The following is a 19,765-nucleotide window of genomic DNA, read 5'->3' on the forward strand; positions in this document are numbered from 1 at the left end:
CCTTCATGTAGATAGGAAACACCTGTATATACAGTAGCCAAAATTTATCCAATATAAAGACATCATTTGAGCTATTAAAATTTACTGGAAATATGTCCACATGTAACACAGAACATTTTTGTATTCTACAACGCAATGGAAATATAAACACATATGCAGTATAATGTGATCCTTTATTGACTACGTTTCGCCCACACAGTGGGCTTTTTCAAGTCACAAACAGATCTGTCTGTGACTTGAAAAAGCCCACTGTGTGGGCGAAACGTAGTCAATAAAGGATCACATTATACTGCATATGTGTTTATATTTCCATTGTGTCGGTATTTTATACCATTTATTTCCATTCTACAACGCATTTTATCATCTTTTTTTCATTTTCTGATCAGTGGTATGAACAAATAAAATTTAAAATATATATATAAAATAGTCACTGCTTCGCATTTCAAAATTAAAATTCGCAAAGGAAACAAGCAAAAATGACAACGTTGAAAAAAAAAGTCTTATCACTCAAAATATTGCAGTTTGTTAATGGAGTATTTTAAAATAAAAGTTAATGTAAGATGTTGTCAGTTTTCTTGTAATGTGGAAAATATGGGCGGATTCGAATGTGGATCTCTGCTAAGCTTGGCGTGGGTTGTGGCGGATGGGCGGTGATGCGTTATTTTATTGCATTTTCACGTCTCTTACGGCCGAGAAGCGGGAAATATGGTGAAAAGGTTCTTCAGGAAGTCAGAATGGGAGAACCTGTCGTCCATAGAGCACACACGCTGCTACAATGTCTACAGGAACTACAAGATGTTGAACCAACTAGGTAAGACCAGATGCTGTCCTGGGGTCTCCTCTCCCCTCTTGGTTTAGCGCTTCTTTTTTTATTATAATAATAATAATAATAATCCTCTCCCCTCCATTGTGGTCAAAGGATCTTGATCCATGGAACCGGAACTGCCCTTGCAGTTCCCTGGATCAAGACTGATTTGATTCCCATTCTTCACATTGTGTGACTCGTGTGGATTTAGTGCTTCCCGTGAATGTAATCGATCATGTTTTTTTTTTCCAGGCTAAAAATGCATAGATTTTTTTTATCGTAAATTATTGCATTTGTAGGGGCGCTAATCCCGTAAGGGTGTCATACAGCACCGGAGGAATGGGAGACATTCAGGTTCGATCCAAGGAAGGGGAGGTCAGGCTCATTTTCCTGGATCAAGAACCCCTCACCGTTGGTGAGGATCTTGATCCGCTTAGTGAGGGGATCTTGATCCGCTTAGTGAGGGGCTCTTGATCCGCTTGGTGAGGGGCTCTTGATCCACTTGGTGAGGGGATCTTGATCCGCTTGGTGAGGGGATCTTCATCCGCTTGGTGAGGGGATCTTGATTAGCTTGGTGAGGGGCTCTTGATCCGCTTGGTGAGGGGATCTTGATCCGCTTGGTGAGGGGCTCTTGATCCGCTTGGTAAGGGGATCTTGATCCGCTTGGTGAGGGGATCTTGATCCGCTTGGTGAGGGGATCTTGATCCTCTTCTTGAGGGGCTCTGTAACTCATAAGCTGGAATCGTCAGGCAGTTTCAAGAGGGTTCCTATATGCTGGTGAAAGGCTCCTCATCCTAGGAATTGGAGCCACTCTCCCTTTCGGATCAATCTTGATTGTCTGCCATTCCTCAGGCTCTGTACATCTCTTATGGGTTTAGCGTTGCCTCATGAAAAATCTTCCTGTATTTGGATCGAGAAACTAATCATGCAGTCACTAGGTTTCCCGTCTTGACAAATATAACCAAACGAAATCCAGAATATAATTTATCTTTATGAAATAGTGAAGGACCGATCTCTTCAAGAGAGGTACCTTGATAATAATAATAATAATAATATCTTTAGTTCTACAAGTACGTGTACAAGGTATACAGGCATAGCTAACATCAAAGCCGCTTGTTATGCTGAGCATTTCCCGCAAATTAGGTCACTTTTGTCCCAGGATGCGACCCACACCAGTCCACAAACACCCAGGTACCCATTTCATACTGATAGCTGAACAGGGACAGCAGGTGTCTTACGGAAACACGTCCCTAATGTTTTCCAGCCGCACCGGAGATTCGAACTCCGGACCTCAGTGTGTGAGCTGAGTGCGCTAGTAATCTAGCTACGGGACTCATGAGCCAAGGAACTGGATTTGAAAGGATCCCTCAAGGGAGGTTCCTTGACGCTGGTAAGGGGCTCTTGATCTAGGGAATTGGATCTGCGCTCCAGTTCCCTGAATTAAGCCTGAATACCTTCCATCCCCCCGCAGGCGCTGTATAATCCTACGGGTTTAGCGCTTCCCCGTGATTATAATAATTCTAATGGACATAAAAGGAATAACAAGTCACAATACCATGGCTGGAACAACTCGGATAACTCTCACTTAAACTTATGACAGCATTTCTGTTCGTCTTGGACCATCGTCAGATCCAGGACGTTGTATAACTCGTACGTATCTAGCGCTTTCCCATGGCTAAAATAAAAATGAGTAAAGAACTAATATCAGTGGGGATGAAATTAGCTTTGATGAGAAGTAATCAGTAACTGAAATCTGAGATGCCATTACAAACTTTCAACTGAATCACTGCCTATAATGGGAGTTCCTTGATGCCGTGGAAGGGTTCTTGTTCCAAGAAATTGGAACTACCTTCCATTCCTTGGATCGAATCTGATTGCCTCCCGTTCCCTAGGCGTTGCATGACCCCAGCAGGTTTAACGCTTACTGTGGATGTAATAATAATTATCAGCTCCCTTCAAGAAAGGTTCCTTGATGCCGACGAGGGGCTTTTGATGCAAAAGCCCCTTTCTTCCCCTTCACTGGATTGTACTTGATTGCCTCCCATTCCCCCAGTCATCTATGACCCCTACTGGTTTATTACCCGCAGTTAAATATAATAATAATGATGATGATCAGCTGGATTTATAGATACAGATTCTGCACAGTATTTTACGCCGAGCTTCTGCCTTAATTAAGAGAGCACAGTTTCAAATCGCTCATAGTATTTTGTATTTCGAGAGAGAGAAATTTATCCGTTAATTTTGGTTGTAGCTTCACGTTCTTTGAAATAACCCCCTCAAGGAAGGTTCCTTGATGTTGGTGAGGGGCTCTTGATTAGGGAATTGGATCTGTGCTCCAGTTCCCCGAATTAAGCCAGAATGCCTTCCACATCCCCCCCAGGCGCTGTATAATCCTCCGGGTTTAGCGCTTCCCCTTGATTATAATAATAATAATAATAATTTGAAATAACGCTTGCTTAGTTCATGTTTCAAACCATTTTTTTAAGTGGCAGGCGGGGATTTTTTTTTTTTTGTGGGAGTATAACTCCAATTCCTTGAATCAAGATCCTCTCACAACATCAAGTCGCATCCCTTGAAGGGAGGACTTTTTTTTTAAAGAACCTCTTGGCTACTTACTATCTCATTTCTGAATTTATGTTGGCCTTTACGGCCCTTCCATATTTATTTTTTACAATATCTAACCTCTCGATTTTTTTTTATTTCATTAGTTTTCCCGCATCCTCATTTTAATTCAGCTTTATCCCTTGTTCATAATTTCTTCCTGCTTGTCCTGACGCTCCTCCAGTTTTGCCATTAACCTAACATTTTCTTCACAAAACCCTTTTAAATTCTTATAAGATGGTTTGCAGTGAAAAGTCATGAAGTACATATAACAATTAATAACTGCCCATGATCATTGTTTATGACTGTAAATACAAATGGACAAATAACCTGCATATAGGAGAATGAAATTTATGACGACGTTTCGGTCCTACTTGGACTACGGTTAATGGCCTAAGTCGGACCGAAACGTCGTCATAAGTTCCGTTCTCAAGTGTGCGGGTTATTTTTTGTATTCCAGTTACGGTAGTGTACCTTTTTATTCTTTAAATACAAGTGTGTGAGCATGTGTTTTCTCAATGGCAACTAACAATAGTTTCAAAGATACAATTATGTCAGGAGAGAAAGCCGTAGGAAATCTTCATGGTATATTTGTTGTAGATTATATCCCATACAGATCTCATTATCTTTCTCACTTGCCAAAATTATAATTCAACTCAACCCTTTTTTCTAAGATATAATTATAATGATCTGCAACGGTGGCATACTGTAAGGTTTAGTTATGTCCACTCAGTCACCTATTAGGTACAGAACAAAGGAATAGAGTTCAAACAATTTTTTTTTTTTTGGCTGGTTTTTAATGGTTGATATTATACAATTTTCTAAGTTGAACATCAAAATGGTATACAATACCGACAGGTTGGTAGGTAAGACACAGGCAACAGTTAGACAGTTTCCTAACTGTTGCCTATGTGTCTTACCTACCAGAATTTTCTAATTTAACAACTGTAGAGTTTTGGAAGAAACACTAGTGCGACTGTAATCTAATTACTCTATGATAATTGTATTATATTTACTTTGTAAAGTGAGTAATGAGAGTTCTTATCCGACAGGCTTGGAAACTAGGCCGCCAGACTTCGTACTTAGGTACAATAATCGCCAGACACAGCGACAAGAAAGGCATCAGAAAAGACAAGAAAGGCATCAGAAAAGACAAGAGAGGCATCAGAGAAGACAAGAGAGATCAGAAAAAACACAAAGACCTGAGAGGTAAGCTGTGTGATTTAATGCTTTTTATTAAGTACACATATTACAGGGTATAAGAAACTCGTTGTAAAAAGACGTAAATGATGTAATCAAGAGACGTGATGAGACGCTGTTTCGCTGACACTCAGAGGTTTATCCAGACTTGTTAAAGCTCAGTCCTAACTTCGGCTTGTTGCCCCGGTCACCGTCTGTATGTATTATAGTTTCTCTCTTTTATATAGCTTGTCTCTTATGTGGGTTTGAGAGTGACCAGTATTTACTATAGCAGTAAGTTTTTTATTTAATTTCTGAGATGATTACCTATAAAACGTGATTGCTATATGAAATAATTGTAGGGTCTTTATGATGTAAAAAAAAAAAAACTGCCTAGTGGGATTTGACAAAGACCCGTTGTGACCTCTGTAATCCTCAATTTTTGTGCTGCCGCTCATTGGATGTGCATGTGGTGCACAATAAACTAGTCACTCAGGCAGCACAGAGGAATCATTGATGTGACTGCTGGACCAGCAAGTTTACTTACACACTGGCCCACCTAACACTGTTATTAAGTACCCGTGTATTAGCAGACTGCTGTCGATAGCAACGAAGGGAAAATTTGCTATGCAAACGTGTCATACATGTGACCTACAGGAAGTTCCGGGCAAACTGCTAATTGTGTTAAACTAGACCTCTGGAAGTAATTAAATGTTCGGTACAAATTAACAGTGTGTTGCAATGTAATAGTGCAAATTATGAAAATAGATATAACAGGGGCATCAAGAAACTCGACAGGCGGTGCAGCATCCCCCAGTGAAAAGCAGGGGTGCCATGAGTACACAAAGAGACAACACAATAAGTGTAAGGGGCCCAAGACTGTTCAACTTCCTCCCAGCATACGTAAGGGAAATTACCATATGACCCCAGACCCTTAGCTGTCCTCAAGAGGGAAATGGAGTCAGGCATCTAAAGTCAGTACCTGACCAGCCTACTGTGGTTCGTAAGTCGGTTTGCGTGCAGCCAGCAGTAGCGCCTGGTTGATTAGGCCCTGATCCACCACGAGGCCTGGTTATGGACGGGGCCGTGGGGTCGATGACCCTCGGAACACCCTCCAGGTAAACGTGCCCAACGTTTCCACCCATTCCGGGGATCGAGCCACGGATACTCAGTATGTGAGTTGAGTGTGTTATCAACTGAGCCACGGGACACAATCTGATACCTAGGTGTTAGCTGAATTTGTTTTAGGGGAGGGAAGGGCCAAAGTAACCAATAGAAACAACACTGGACTTCTATGCTGGTCTTGGTAGAGTGGATGTCTCACTCTTCCCCTTATTAAAGAATCAGTGGCAAGTTTTTTAGTATTTTCTCCCCCGAGACGTTTGTACTCAGCGTCAGCCCTCGAGGCAGTTGGTTGGGGTGTCATACATTAGTTATAGGTCTGGGGAAAGCCTGAGGTGTGTGGGTGCCTGGCTCTTCTGGAGTTATAAGTAAGATTATTCAGGTATACACAAATACAGTTACGTAGATTATCATACATAGCAGCATATGCACAAATAACCCGCACATAGAGGAGAGGAGCTTACGACGACGTTTCGGTCCGACTCGGACCATGTGTAGAGAGCCTAGAATAACCCAAAAAAGTCAAAGTGACTTACTTCCATTGGGGTCCTTTTTATACCTTATTATTATACTATCAAGGAGATAACATCTTACAATTATATTATAAGAGAGCTATACTAAGAAATAAGGTAAAATTACTTATTTATATTTACATGTGTGTTAGCTAAAACAAAATAAAAAATCATTCTCCCTTTCTGTCGCTACATTCATTAGATACCTTTTGGCTTTTTTCTTGAATTGGTTCATGCTATGACTGGCTTTGACATGTGCAGGTAGTTTATCCCATTCCTTTATTGCTATACAGTAAAAGGTGTTTGAAGTTTGGCCACTGACCGTGGGTACTAAAAAGTTGTGTTCTCTTCTCATAGTACTATGATTTCTTTGGTTCCCAGCAAGATATTCTGGACACTGTTTGTGAACAATTTTATAAACTTGATTTAACTTTAGGAGAGAGGGCGGGGAATGTATAGGCAGGAGGTGGTAGTAGTGGGGGAGGTAGTAAGGAGGAGGAGCAAGTCAAATACCAAGAATGAGGAGCACTGCAAGGGAGCTAGGTGCCAACAGAGGGTAAGAGCAAGAACGCAGAGGGGAGAAAAATAAATAAATAAAGAAGGAACAAATACACATGGCAAGTTCTCTTTGTAACTTGCCATGATTGTGACCAGATCTACCTGGAGTTCACTACCTTTGTAACTAGCTCAGCTATCATAACTTTGGGGTACAGTCCCTGGACCCATTATATACCTCTGTAATATTTTTACTACCGCCCACAGGATGGGTATGTGGTGCATAATAAAGATATTAAATTAAACTCCGAGAAGCCCAAACAACAAACAACTTTGGTGGCCCTCCAAACCCAGACAGCAAGAACTTTGGTGGCCCTCCAAACCCAGACAGCAAGAACTTTGGTGGCCCTCCAAACCCAGACAGCAAGAACTTTGGTGGCCCTCGAGGCTCCCAACAACAACATTGTTTTTTATGAAATTCTGTGCCAGATTAGCAAATTTATGAAGACTTCTCCTCTAATAGAATACCCTAAGAATCTCCATTTATCTGAGAAAAGTTTTTTTTTTTTTTTTTTTTTTTTTTTTTTTTTTTTTTTTTTTTTTTTTTTTCCAGCATATAAGTATTTCATGAACAGGCCTTCGACGAAAAGTGCTATTTTGAAGGGTACATGAATAAAGGCATGTCAGGTGGAGTAAATATTCCTAGTCACACTTACTTTGAGCAGGCACAACTAATTTTTTTTTTCTCATTCTAACAGGTTAAGGGCTCTTGATCAAAGGAACTGGAGCAACCCCTCCTTTTCATTGAATCACAGGTTTAGTGTTTTTCCATTTTAATAATATTAATTCTAAATGACTTAATGGTTTTGCCTTTTTAGAGGTAATAATTTGACCTAATTTAGAAATATCCCATGAAAGGAGGAAGAGGAGGAGGGGTACCATAATGCTGGTGAAACTACCCTTCCCTTCCCTTCCCTTCGTTGGATCAAAGCTGATGGCCTCCTATTCCTCAAGTGCTGAATGACCCTTATGGGTTTAGCACATCCCATTGAGTAAAAACTAGAAGCTGTGTATCTCAACACTTTGAGATAGATTCCTTTTACAGTTATTTGATGAAGGTATGCCTAGTTGCTGGTGAAGGCTCGTGATCCAAGGTAATGGCACTTCCCTTTCATTTATTGGATCAAAGTTTCTTACCTCCAAGTGTTGTATGTTAGTGTGGAAAAGCATATATAGGTACAGTTCAGGACATTTATTAAAGGAAACACTGCCAAGAGTGGCATCATTTGTCTACTACTGAAGCCACTCTAGGCAAAATGTTAAGTAAGTAAGTTTACTCAGGTATACACAAATACAGTTACATAGATTATCATACATAGCAGCATATGTGTAAAGTACCTAGGATAACCCAAAAAAGTCAGACAATGTGACTTATTTGCATTGGGGTCCTTTTATGGTATTATTATAATATAAAGGTTATAATATCTTATTATTATTCTATAATGAAGATAACATCTTTTTATCATACGAGGGTCATTAAGACTATCTACAATACGAGGGTCATTACTAGGAATAAGGTAAAATTACACATGTGTTAGCTAAAAAAATAAAAAATCATTCCCCTCCTTTCTGTAGCTACATTCATCAGACACCTTTTGGCTCCCTTCTTGAACTGGTTCATGCTATGACTGGCTTTGACATGTGCGGGCAGTCTGTTCCATTTCTTTATTGCTGTACAATAAAAGGTGTTTGAAGCCTGGCCACTGACTGTGGGTACTACAAAGTTGTGCTCTCTCCCCCTAGTACTATGATTGCCTTGACAAAATTGGCAGCAAGATATTCTGGACACTGTTTGTGAGCAATTTTATAAGTATGATTTAGCTTCAGTTGTTTTACTCTGTCTTCAACATTCAGCATATCTAACTGCTGTAATTCATCCTGGCCTACATGTTCTCTTGGACCCAGTTCCAGGATGAATCTTACCATTTTGTTCTTGGTGATTTGCAGTCTATCTTTCAGTTTTTTTGTCAAGGCAGAGTACCATGAAGAGCAAGCATAATCCATATTAACTTTAATAAATGTTTTGAACTGTACACAAGTATCCTTTTCCTGAGTTTATTGGTACCATGCCACTTACAGCTGTATATTGGATTTCATCATGCCCTGCTGCTTTGCAGAAGTTGCTTGTTTATTTTCATGGTATAATACTTACTATTTTGTGTTGTAGTCATTAAATATGTTATGCAAGATTTATTTATATAAAATTTTTATCGGACAAAGATTTAAGCCATTTTTTTTCTTTACAGAAGCTTGCAGAGGTGCAGTAAGAAAGGAATTACAAACAAGACAACAGCCAAAAGAAGACATACTTTAAAGCACATAATGAAACACAACTCTAATTGTTAGTCCACCATAGTTCTCTCATTGAATCAGTCATTTATCTTGTAACCTCTTTATCTTTATTTCTAGTTAAAATCACTACTTCTCTTTTCAGTTATATCAGTACGTGTAGTAATTTTTTACCTAAGCTACTCTGCTGTAAAAGGTCACAAATATCTATGTATAACTGCATCCTTATTGTGACTTCAAATATGAGATTAACACTAGTTACGTTGTGGTTTAACCCTTTGAGGGTCGGTGCCGTAGATCTACGGCTATACGTTGAGGGTCCAAACCGTAGATCTACGCCATGAGCTCAGCTCACTTTGATAAACTGTGAGCAGTAAATTTGGGCCTAGATATGAGAGAATACATCTATGTGGTATGTGTGCACCTCATAAAACAAATCCTGCAGCACACAGTGCATAATGAGAGAAAAAAAACTGAGACCATAATTTTCGATTAAAACAGCAACTTTGCAGTGTTTTTTTGTATGTTTTTTATAGTTGTATTTGCGATTTCTTGGTCTCATTTGATAGAATGGAAGATATATTACAGAAATAGAGATGATTTTGATTGGTTTTAGTAATGGAAATGGGTTGAAACTGAGCTCAAAATAGCAGAAATGTTAAATTTTTGCTGCTGTTCAAGAGTAAACAAATGATCCCACACGTCTAATACACGCCAGCTGGTGGGTCTAATATATGTTCACAAATGTGGTGATATTATTTATACAATTACATGTATTACAGTATTACATAACAGTAACTTATATTTTTTGGTTTGAATAAAAACTCATTATGTGATTAAAAAATCAAAATGGAATTCATTTGTAAAATGAGTGAACAGAAGAAATGTTAGTTTAGTTCCAGGAATTCCTGCATTGTTTATTCTGGACCCTATTTTGAAATTAGAATATTTTAAACTTTGCATTAAATTGGCCAAATTACCAATTTCTGATTTCTTGTGCTCAATCTATAGAATAGAAGTAATACTAGTGAAATAACTAAGAATTTAGTAGACTGGAATAATATAATTGGCCTGAAATGGGAGTCAAAGTCGGCAAAATCGCCTATGCATAAATATCACTGACACATCAAAATTCGCAAGAGCATAATTTCATCAATTTTCCATCAAATTTCGTACTTTTTGTTTTATTACCTTCAGAAAAAGATTCTCTACCATTTCATAAGAAAAAAATAACAAAATTATTTTTTGAAAATTCTTGGACACTGGTGCGCACTTTGAAATTTGGCCTTTGGACCCTGAAAGGGTTAAAAAAGATACATGAGCTAACAGTAAAACATATTTATTGTAAAATGTTTTGATACTGGGACCTTGATCACTTCAGGGTCCCAAGACCGAAACATTTTCTAATAAATATGTTCTAGCATTGGCTCACGTTGTCCTTTTAAACTTGTTGGTATCAGTTGTGTTTATTCCACTGGTTACGTAAGTGAAAACAGCAGTTGCCTCCTGGTACTATACTAATGCACATGCCTGGAAAGAAAGGGTTTGAGTAAATTTTTATTTATATTTCGTATGCATTAAAAAATTTTCTATAATGTTATATAGAGATTATATAAAAATTAACGTAGGATAACCCAGTATAGTCAAGCAACATGACTTATTTCTATTCATATTGGGGTCCTAGTGGTATATGCCATAGTTACAGTGATATAGTACTGTAGTTAGGCATATTTACATAACCATTACCTTTATTAACATTAATAATAATAATATAAATGACTATTGGTTTAGGGCACATTTCATACTAAGAATACAAGAAGTTATTCTACTTCCTTTCTTCCATCTTCATTCATTAGATATTCTTGAACCATTTGTAAATTGACTTCTGCTATATTTATGTTGTCTTCTTTGGGTCACCCTGCCTTGGTGGGTGATGGCCATTGCATTAAAAAAATTAAATTGTTATATATTTCTTTGTTTAGGTTCCATGCACCACTAATAGGTATAACACCCTGTTGGTATAACCTCTGTAACATCAATAAAAGACTTGGATCATATTTTACCCAATAAGTCAGTGGTTTGTATTCTGCTCACCTTTGCTCTCTTCACTGTTCACTGCACAATCTGCCAGCTCTCTCAACAACTTAGAGAACACCAGTGGTTTATGTGGACATTCAACTTGCTCCTTTATCTTGGGGAACAGTGATTAACATTCCCATTGCTTGACACACTTTTAATCGAATTTTAAGTCACATAGATAAGTCATAGTTTTAGAATGCTCATTATGTTCTGCATAAAAAAATGCTTTACATAATCAGGATGGTTTGTTCAGTGTGTTTAGCTGAATCTGCAGTGGATTTCAGTGATGACTTATATTCTCTGTGCCACAAGCTGGCACAGAGACTCCTTTTGCCTTATTTAAACATCTTATGGGACATTGACTAAAGTCAATTTTCAGTTTACTAGTATTGTACAGATGAACTATTATATACACCTTATTGGCATTCAAGATCCTGGTGATATTACTTCTGGTAAAGGATCCTTGAAGTTTCATTAATTACTGATGAACACTTACCAAGCCTAGCCTTCCTTGATTTCTGTTCAAGAAGCAATAGACTTTTTTTCCAACTGGGTTTGTTTTTCCAGACACTTTCTTAAGTTTACTGCCTGCTCACTCCACAAGTGTCTATGGCCCACTTCAAAGTGACTTGGCCTCCTCACAGGTTTGGTCTACCCTCATTTTCCTCATATGGTTATCTCCAACACTTGTTTCCATACTTTCTTTGCTACTTTTGCACCAGGATTCAGATGGACTTCTTTTAAAAACAAATTTTGAAGAAAATGCACATTCAATTTAGGAATGTTCTCAGCCCTTCTTTTAATGGGAATCTGAGGATTCAACATTTCTGCTAATACTCATCCATCACTGAGGATACATTTTCACAGTAACTTAATTCTATTGTTGGGTTACATTACTAGGAGCTGAAAACCTCATCTTTTCTGATAACTCTGTTGTTGATGTAGAAGGTTATATCCAACAACCTTATTTTATGGCTGGGAGCTGTAGTGGGTTGATGTCTGCAAGAGAACCCTCTCATCCAGTTCCTTCAGTGTGGTTTATCAGGTGGTCAGGATCACTGTGAAGTTTATGGGCTCCATAGGCTTCACTAGGAGGGAAGTAGCATCTCTTTCAGGGGCAGATCATGAAGGTCATCAGAGGGAGGCTAAAAGCACTTTGATCAACTTTGATAGCTTTCAACAACTCTCTTGCTCTGTCAGTTACATAGTCTCACAGTAAAGGGATTATTACTGTAAGGCATGGCCCTTGTAGCTACTGCTTCTCATCTTCATAACCTTTCATGGGGAGTGCTTTAATATTGGTAATGGGCTCTGATCCAAGGAATTGGACCTACCCTTCCCCTGAAGAGAAGCAACATAATGCTTGTACAAGGAAGGACTCTTGATCCAAAGATTTAGAAATTTTCCTGATGTCAATACTTGCACAGTGTTGTATGACCCTTGTGGGTTTAATGCTTAGCTATAATTGTAATAATGATGATAATTCAGCACTAGTAAAAATGGTGTATCAGTGAAACACCATTCCCATCCCTGGCAACACACCCCCCACTCTTCATAGATCTAAACTTACTCCCTGTTCAGAACATCCACACTTACTACTGTGCAATCTATATCTACAGGACCTTAAATTCCAATATTAACCTTGACCTAAAATGCTTTCTTGATAGTTGTGACAGGATCCACAGGCATAACACCAGACACAAACATCTCTATGACATTCCCCGTGTTCGACTAAACCTTTACAAAAATTCAATGTATTTCAAAAGACCTAAAATCTGGAACACCCTACCTGAAAACTCTAGAACTGCAGACACATTCATCACTTTCAAAACTACAGTTAGAAAACATCTTATCTCCCTGATCCACCCCGACAACTAACTACATGATAACCACCTGGTGGTTCACAATTACACTCACTCACCCACTGGCTATAAACCCAGAAATACTAATCTTAATCTTAAAATAATAAATCCTAACTAGTCATAAGTTTGCCTATGATACTCCAATATAGACACTTTGTATTGTGCCAAAACAAAAGCATTCACATTGCTGAACTCACAAATTATGATGTAATCACTTAGCCTTAATACCATAATCTGCAAGGATCTAATGTTAAGAATTAATCTAAGTCTGCTCGAAATGCCTAGCCAGGCTAGGTGTCCTAGTGGCCCCCTCGGTAATTAGTATTTTATAACATGTAAACCACACAATACCCAAAACCTGTAAACCCCACATTGTAACCCTTATAGAGAATAAACTTGAATTGAATTGAATATACAAAACTGACAAGATGATGAACTGGACACATGGCAACATCTGGATATCTTTATTTTCTAGTCATTTTGCCAGCCAGTGGCATTATTAGTACAATACGGGGACATAAACAAAAGACTAGAAGAAGAGGCAATCAGTCCCTCAACCTCATAGAATATACAAAAGATGGTAGAAGATGAAGTAATCAGTCCCTCAGCCTAGGAGCAGGTGTTAGGTACTGTAGTATTGATAAATCTGAAGCACAAGCAGGAAGATGGGCACTTATACTGGAATCAGATGAGATGCAGCAGATGAAAGCCTTGTCACTGGTAGATGGGACCCACCAGTGGAAGTACGTCATGCCCAAGAGCTGAGCCAGAGGTTCAGCAAGTAGGTTTACCTGGAGAGAGTTCTGGGGGTCAATGCCCCCTCGGCCCGGTCTGTGACCAGGCCTCATGGTGGCCCGGCTGGTCAGGTTATGGAGATGTAATCTGTACCAAGATTCCATGATGTCTGTGTGTGACAAGTAGTATGTCAGTGGTATACAATACCAACAAGAGGCCTATACAGTACTTCAAATTCATCAAGACTACAGTGCTCAACACCTGCTCCTAGGCTGAGAGACTGATTACCTCATCCTCTACTATCTTCTGTATATAATTCTGACAGGGTGAGGGATTGATTACCTCCTAGTCTACAGTCTTTTGCTTTTGTCCCTTATTGAATTGGTACCTCTGTAAGTGTGCTCAAATTATAAATAAATAAATAAATAAAATAAATAAAGCCACTAGTCGGTGAAACATCTACAAAATAAAGATGCCCAGATGTTGCACATTCTAATTCATCACTAGTAAATAATAATAATACTCAATATTTCTACAAGTACATGTATGACATATACAAGCCTAGCTGACATCAGTGAATTACTGTATAGAAAGCCCTTTGTTATGCAAAGCATTTAGGGCAAATTAGGTCAGTTTTGACCCAAGTGTGTGACCAACACCAGTCAGCTAACACCCAAGTACCCATTTTACTGTTAGGTGAACAGGACAGCAGGTTTCTTAAGGAAACACGTCCTAATATTTCCACTTGTACCAGGACTCGAACCATGGACCTCTGTGTGTGTGTGCAGAGCTTAAGGTTTATTTCATTTGAATTATTATGTCTGCACTTGTGGCAAAACAGCTATTAAATGAGTGATGGGGAATGCATTTCCTTTTTTATTTTGGGTCACTCTACCTCTGTGAGAGACAGCCAATGTGTTGAATAAAATGTTGAAATTGTTTAGCCAATAAAATTAAAAAAACATGGAAATTCTCCTCTTCCAGTTTCATAGGAAAGTTAACATATGGTTGTTACAGTTGGGGTAGGCAGTTCAGAATTCCATTAATAAATAAGAATTAATTGAACCCTCAGTTATCTTACATGAACATCATTACAGTTAATAGGTCATCTTACTTATCATGATCCAGATTTATTTCTAGTCATAGTATGAGCTGTCAGTATCCAAGATACTGCATAGTCAGATTGCAGTATCTCAACCTCTAATACTGGATGCACCCTCTTTTAAACACTATTTTTGTGATTTATTACTTATCATCATCATTACTATTTACAGGCTCGCCAGTGTTAAAAAAGGATGAAATTAAAGAGTCTGGAATATTAGAGGCCAGGAATGGAATGGATCAAGAAAACTGCAGGTATGATATGAAGGATCAAGAAGGGACAGTACAAGAAGCATGTCCTCCCATTAAAGCTGAGTGTAAAGCTCAGATCCAAAGTAGTAAAATTAACTTCAGTCAGAATGAGGTGAAATGTGAAAAAAGTATCACTGCTACATATTTTAAGTGCTTCAATGGGAGGGACATGAGTTTTGAAGACTGTGATGTGAAAAGCAATCAGACAAAGGCAAATTTTAATGAGTGCTCCTCTATAAATATTTCCAAGTGCTTGCCTGATGGTAAACTGAAGCACAAGGATTCCAGAGTGGAGAAGAGTCATGGTAAGCTGAAGAGTAAAGGTTTCAAATGTTATGTTTGTGGGCATAAGATTTTTAATAAATGGAATTTTATTGCACATTTTAAGACTCACATGGACAAGAAGCATTTTGGATGTGATGAGTGTGGTCAAAAGTTTTCAAAGTTCAGTTATTTGCGTAAACACTTGTTGTGCGTCACTGCTGAAACAACTGATGGTAGATATAAATGCTCTTATTGTAATCACACATTTTTACGAGACAGCAATCGGAAAAATCACGAGCTCATTCACAGCCAGACCGAGATGGTGCCATGTTGTCTTTGTGAACTACAGTTCTCAAATGTGAAATCTGTTAGGAACCATGCTCAGAAGGTTCATTCGAAGGATAAATGCTTTAAATGTCTTCTATGTGGGGCAAGTTATTATAATGCAGGCCATTTAAAAAGGCATTTAAAGGAAATTTCTATGGATCTCCCTTATTACTGTTCAACCTGTAGTCATAAATATGCAACTGCAGGGGGTTTGAAGAGACATAACTGTAACACTGGCAATCTGAAGTCATTTTCTTGTCCATATTGTTTAACAATATTTAGCAATAGAAGTCATCTTAAAAGACATGTTGCTAATCGTAGAAAAGTTAAGCAATATCAGTGTTCTGATTGTAAAATGGAATTTCTTTACCTTGGAGATCTCAGAAGGCACCAGGAAGTGCATAACAAAGACAGGCCATTCAAATGTTCTCAGTGTAGACATTCATTTGATAGCATAGGGCGTCTTCATGGCCATGAAAGAATGCATACTGAAAGGGGTTGGAAGTGTATGCCATGTGGTGAAACTTTCAAGAAAAAATCCTATTTAAAAACCCACGAGCAAATTCACTCTGGAGCATCACTAAATCTTGTGGAAATTGGAGGTAATAAAAGAGATCACATGCAAGGCTTCCAGCAACTTAGTTTAACAAAAGAGTTAAGAAGGATTAGATTTATGAGCCCCAAGAAAAAGGATTTCCATCAAACTCTCACTCACGAAGAGTCACAAATTTGGCAAGAGTATCAGAATCATGAGACAGCATCTCTTCATAATTTTATGATTACCAAAGACACTTCTTCACATTTTTCCTCTAACAGAATCAAATGTACTCAGAAATCACAACTAGTGCATGCATCTAATAATTCCACACATAATTTACATTTATATCTCCAGTCACAGCAACATGGCAGTAGCTGTAAGACAGAAAGTGACTCTGAAATTATTGATCCCGTGGGTTACAGTAATTTAGATGATACTCAAGCAAGAGACAGTTTTATTCAGGGGGTCCACCATAATGAGCAAGCACCTGTCCAGCCATCATTTTATACATCAAATCCGAGTAGATGCATTGATGAGCATCGACAAGACAAACATGACAAAGAATCTGCATGTGATTTATCCCCTTTTTTAAACTTCAGTTCATGTTCCTTTCAAGAAAAGTTGCCACATTCTGCCTCTTCTGTTCAAAGTTATAAACCTTCTAAACATAGGCAGTGTACAGTGTGCAATATTGAAATTTCTTGTCCATCTAATTTCGTAAGACATATGCAACTTCATACAGGCATTAGATTACATGAATGTCAAGTTTGCAAGACAAAATTTACTCGTAGCGATAATCTTTCTAGACACATGGAACGATCTCACAATAAACAAGAAAATTTAACAGCTATGGGATAGTGTCGACATTTTTGTATTGCTGTTTAAATTGCATATTTTCTAAAAGTGCACAAATCCAGTCTTGCTAAGCAGTGAATTGTGTGTTTTATTGGATTAAGCCCTAAAGGCTTTGTCTAGGTGGAGTGTTCAATTAATTATAGTCATCTTGACCCTGATCCTCTTATGATAGGTTCCTTGATGTTGGTGTGGGGCTTCTGGTGCAACAGATTGGTCTTGTCCTTCCCACTCCTTAAGTGTATCTGATTACATTGTGTTTCCTAGGCACTGCACAACCCCTATGAGTTTAGTGCTTTCCCCTAAATATAATAATAATGTAATAATCTTATCCCTAATTTGGGTAAGCCATACCATATTTTATACCATATTGGTTATTATTAATCAGCTAATGATTTTTTTTATTTTCATCACTTCTACTACACCACAAAAAAGGCATTCTTGGTACTGTACTTGTGATTAGAGAGCTTGACCAATAGTTTAAAAATGCTCCTTACTTAACAGGCTGAAAGCTATTATTTTATTATTTTTTTAACATGTCGGCTGTTTCCCACAAAGGCAGGGTGACCCACAAAGAAAGAAAAGCCCAGAAAGAAAAAAACTTTCATCATCATTCAACACTTTCACCATCATGCATACATAATCACTGTTTTTGCAGAGGCAATCATATACAACAGTTCAGATGTCACTCCAAACAGCCAATATCTCAAACCCCTTCTTTAAAGTGCAGGCTTTGTACTTCCCACTTCCAGGACTCAGATCCAGCTGACCAGTTTCCCTGAATCCCTTCACAAAGTATTACCCTGCTCACACTCCAACAGCTCATCAGGTCCCAGAAACCATTCTTCTCCATTCATTCTTATCTGACATGCTCACACATGCTTGCTGGAAGTCCAAGCCCCTCTCCCACAAAACCTCCCTTAGCCCCTCCCTCCAACCTTTCCTAGGACGACCCCTACCCCGCCTTCCTTCCCTTACAGATTTATACTCTCTCCAAGTCATTCTACTTTGTTCCATCCTCTCTAAATGACCAAACCACCTCAACAATCCCTTTTCAGCATTCTAGCTAATACTTTTAGTAACTCCACACCTCCTCCGAATTTTCACACTACGAATTCTCTGCATGATATTTACACCACACATGCCCTTAGACATGACGTCTTCACTGCCTCCAGCCTCCTCCTTCCTGCAGCATTTACAACAAATGTTGTTATTTCTGAGTGGTACTGTATTTGTACTATATATCTGGTCTTCCAAAAGTAATTGTTAATTGGAGCTGGTGCCACATAAGATTGAGCTTTAATTGTTGCCTTGGCCAAGGAATAAAAAATCTTGTCCTTGCAAAAAATATTATCCCCAATAATCATTTTTAAATACAGCCTCTCCTCACTTAACGACAGAATTCTGTTCCTAAGATCATGTTGGTAAACGAATTTGTCACTAAGCGAGGAGCATACTATAACGGTAGTGGGTTGTGTCAACCATCTTTGATATTGTTTTAATATCACCTTTGCACCATTTATAATATTTCTGGTAAATTTTTAAATGTTTATACTAGTGTACTGTATATTGTATTAAACAGAATAGAGGAAATCAGCTCTGATATACTTTATTTAGGTATGCATACTGGTCAGAGAGCCCGTTGTAAGTCCGAATCTTCGGTAAACGAGTACGTCACTAAGTGAGGAGAGGCTGTATATGACAGTACATTTTATATGCATGTCCAATGAAGAAAGTCAGCTGTTTGGCAATTGTTTGTATATACAGTACTCTATTATAACTTCTTTCTTTCAACAAACCGGCCATATCCCACCAAAGCAGGGTGGCCCAAAAAGAAAAACAAAACTTTCTCTTTTTAACTTGGTAATGTATACAAGAGAAGGGGTTACTAGACCCTTGCTCTTGGCATTTTAGTCTATTATAACTGTATAAGTTAAATTCTTTCTAGAATTACTGTATTAAGTTTAACCAAACATGCTTTAGAGATACTATCGTTGATCAAGGCATAATGCAGTGCTTACATTTAGATGATAGTGGGTTTTTTGTTTAGCATAGTTATATTAACTAATATTGGAAACAAGAGTTTTCAAGCATTTTACATATTTTAAACTAGTCAGTAATGCAGTATCATAGTTCAAATTCTCCACTAGGCTGTCTTATTATTTAAACCACTAAAAATGTGAAAATGCATTTACCACACATTCTGAATCTGCTTTGAACAATGCACTGAATATCCTTTTTTTTTTTTTTTTTTTAAACAAGTCAGCTGTCTCCCACTGAGGCAGGGTGACCCAAAAAGAAAGAAAATCCCCAAAAAGAAAATACTTTCATCATCATTCAACACTTTCACCTCACTCACACATAATCACTGTTTTTGCATCAGTGCTCAGAACACAACAGCTTAGAAGCATATATGTATAAAGATACACAACATATCCCTCCAAACTGCCAATATCCCGAACCCCTCCTTTAGAGTGCAGGCATTGTACTTCCCATTTCCAGGACTCAAGTCTGGCTATATAAAAATAACTGGTTTCCCTGAATCCCTTCACTAAATATTATCCTGCTCACACTCCAACAGATCGTCAGGTCCTGTTATCTGATATTTAACTCTTGTCCTGACCAAAATTATTAATACATACATAGGGAAGTGCTAATCTCGTGAGGATGATGCAATAACTGGGGAATGGGA

The 19,765-nt window shown here is 38.2% G+C and overlaps 1 protein-coding gene across 2 annotated transcripts; it reads left to right on the forward strand.

The window, feature by feature from the left end:
- Positions 1-623: 623 nt before the first annotated feature.
- Positions 624-19,427, forward strand: LOC128685496 (zinc finger protein 54-like). Of its 2 annotated transcripts, XM_053772061.2 has the most exons (5): positions 624-811; positions 4,459-4,615; positions 7,473-7,529; positions 9,021-9,115; positions 15,014-19,427. In XM_053772061.2, the coding sequence occupies exons 1-5, from the start codon at positions 706-708 to the stop codon at positions 17,077-17,079; spliced, it is 2,481 nt and encodes an 826-aa protein (XP_053628036.2). In that variant the 5' UTR covers positions 624-705; the 3' UTR covers positions 17,080-19,427. The 2 variants fall into 2 exon arrangements, with proteins under 2 accessions (XP_053628036.2, XP_053628037.2); XM_053772062.2 differs by lacking the exon at positions 7,473-7,529.
- Positions 19,428-19,765: the final 338 nt, after the last annotated feature.

Source organism: Cherax quadricarinatus, chromosome 8, assembly GCF_038502225.1.
Source record: "Cherax quadricarinatus isolate ZL_2023a chromosome 8, ASM3850222v1, whole genome shotgun sequence".
Lineage (NCBI taxonomy): Eukaryota > Metazoa > Arthropoda > Malacostraca > Decapoda > Parastacidae > Cherax > Cherax quadricarinatus.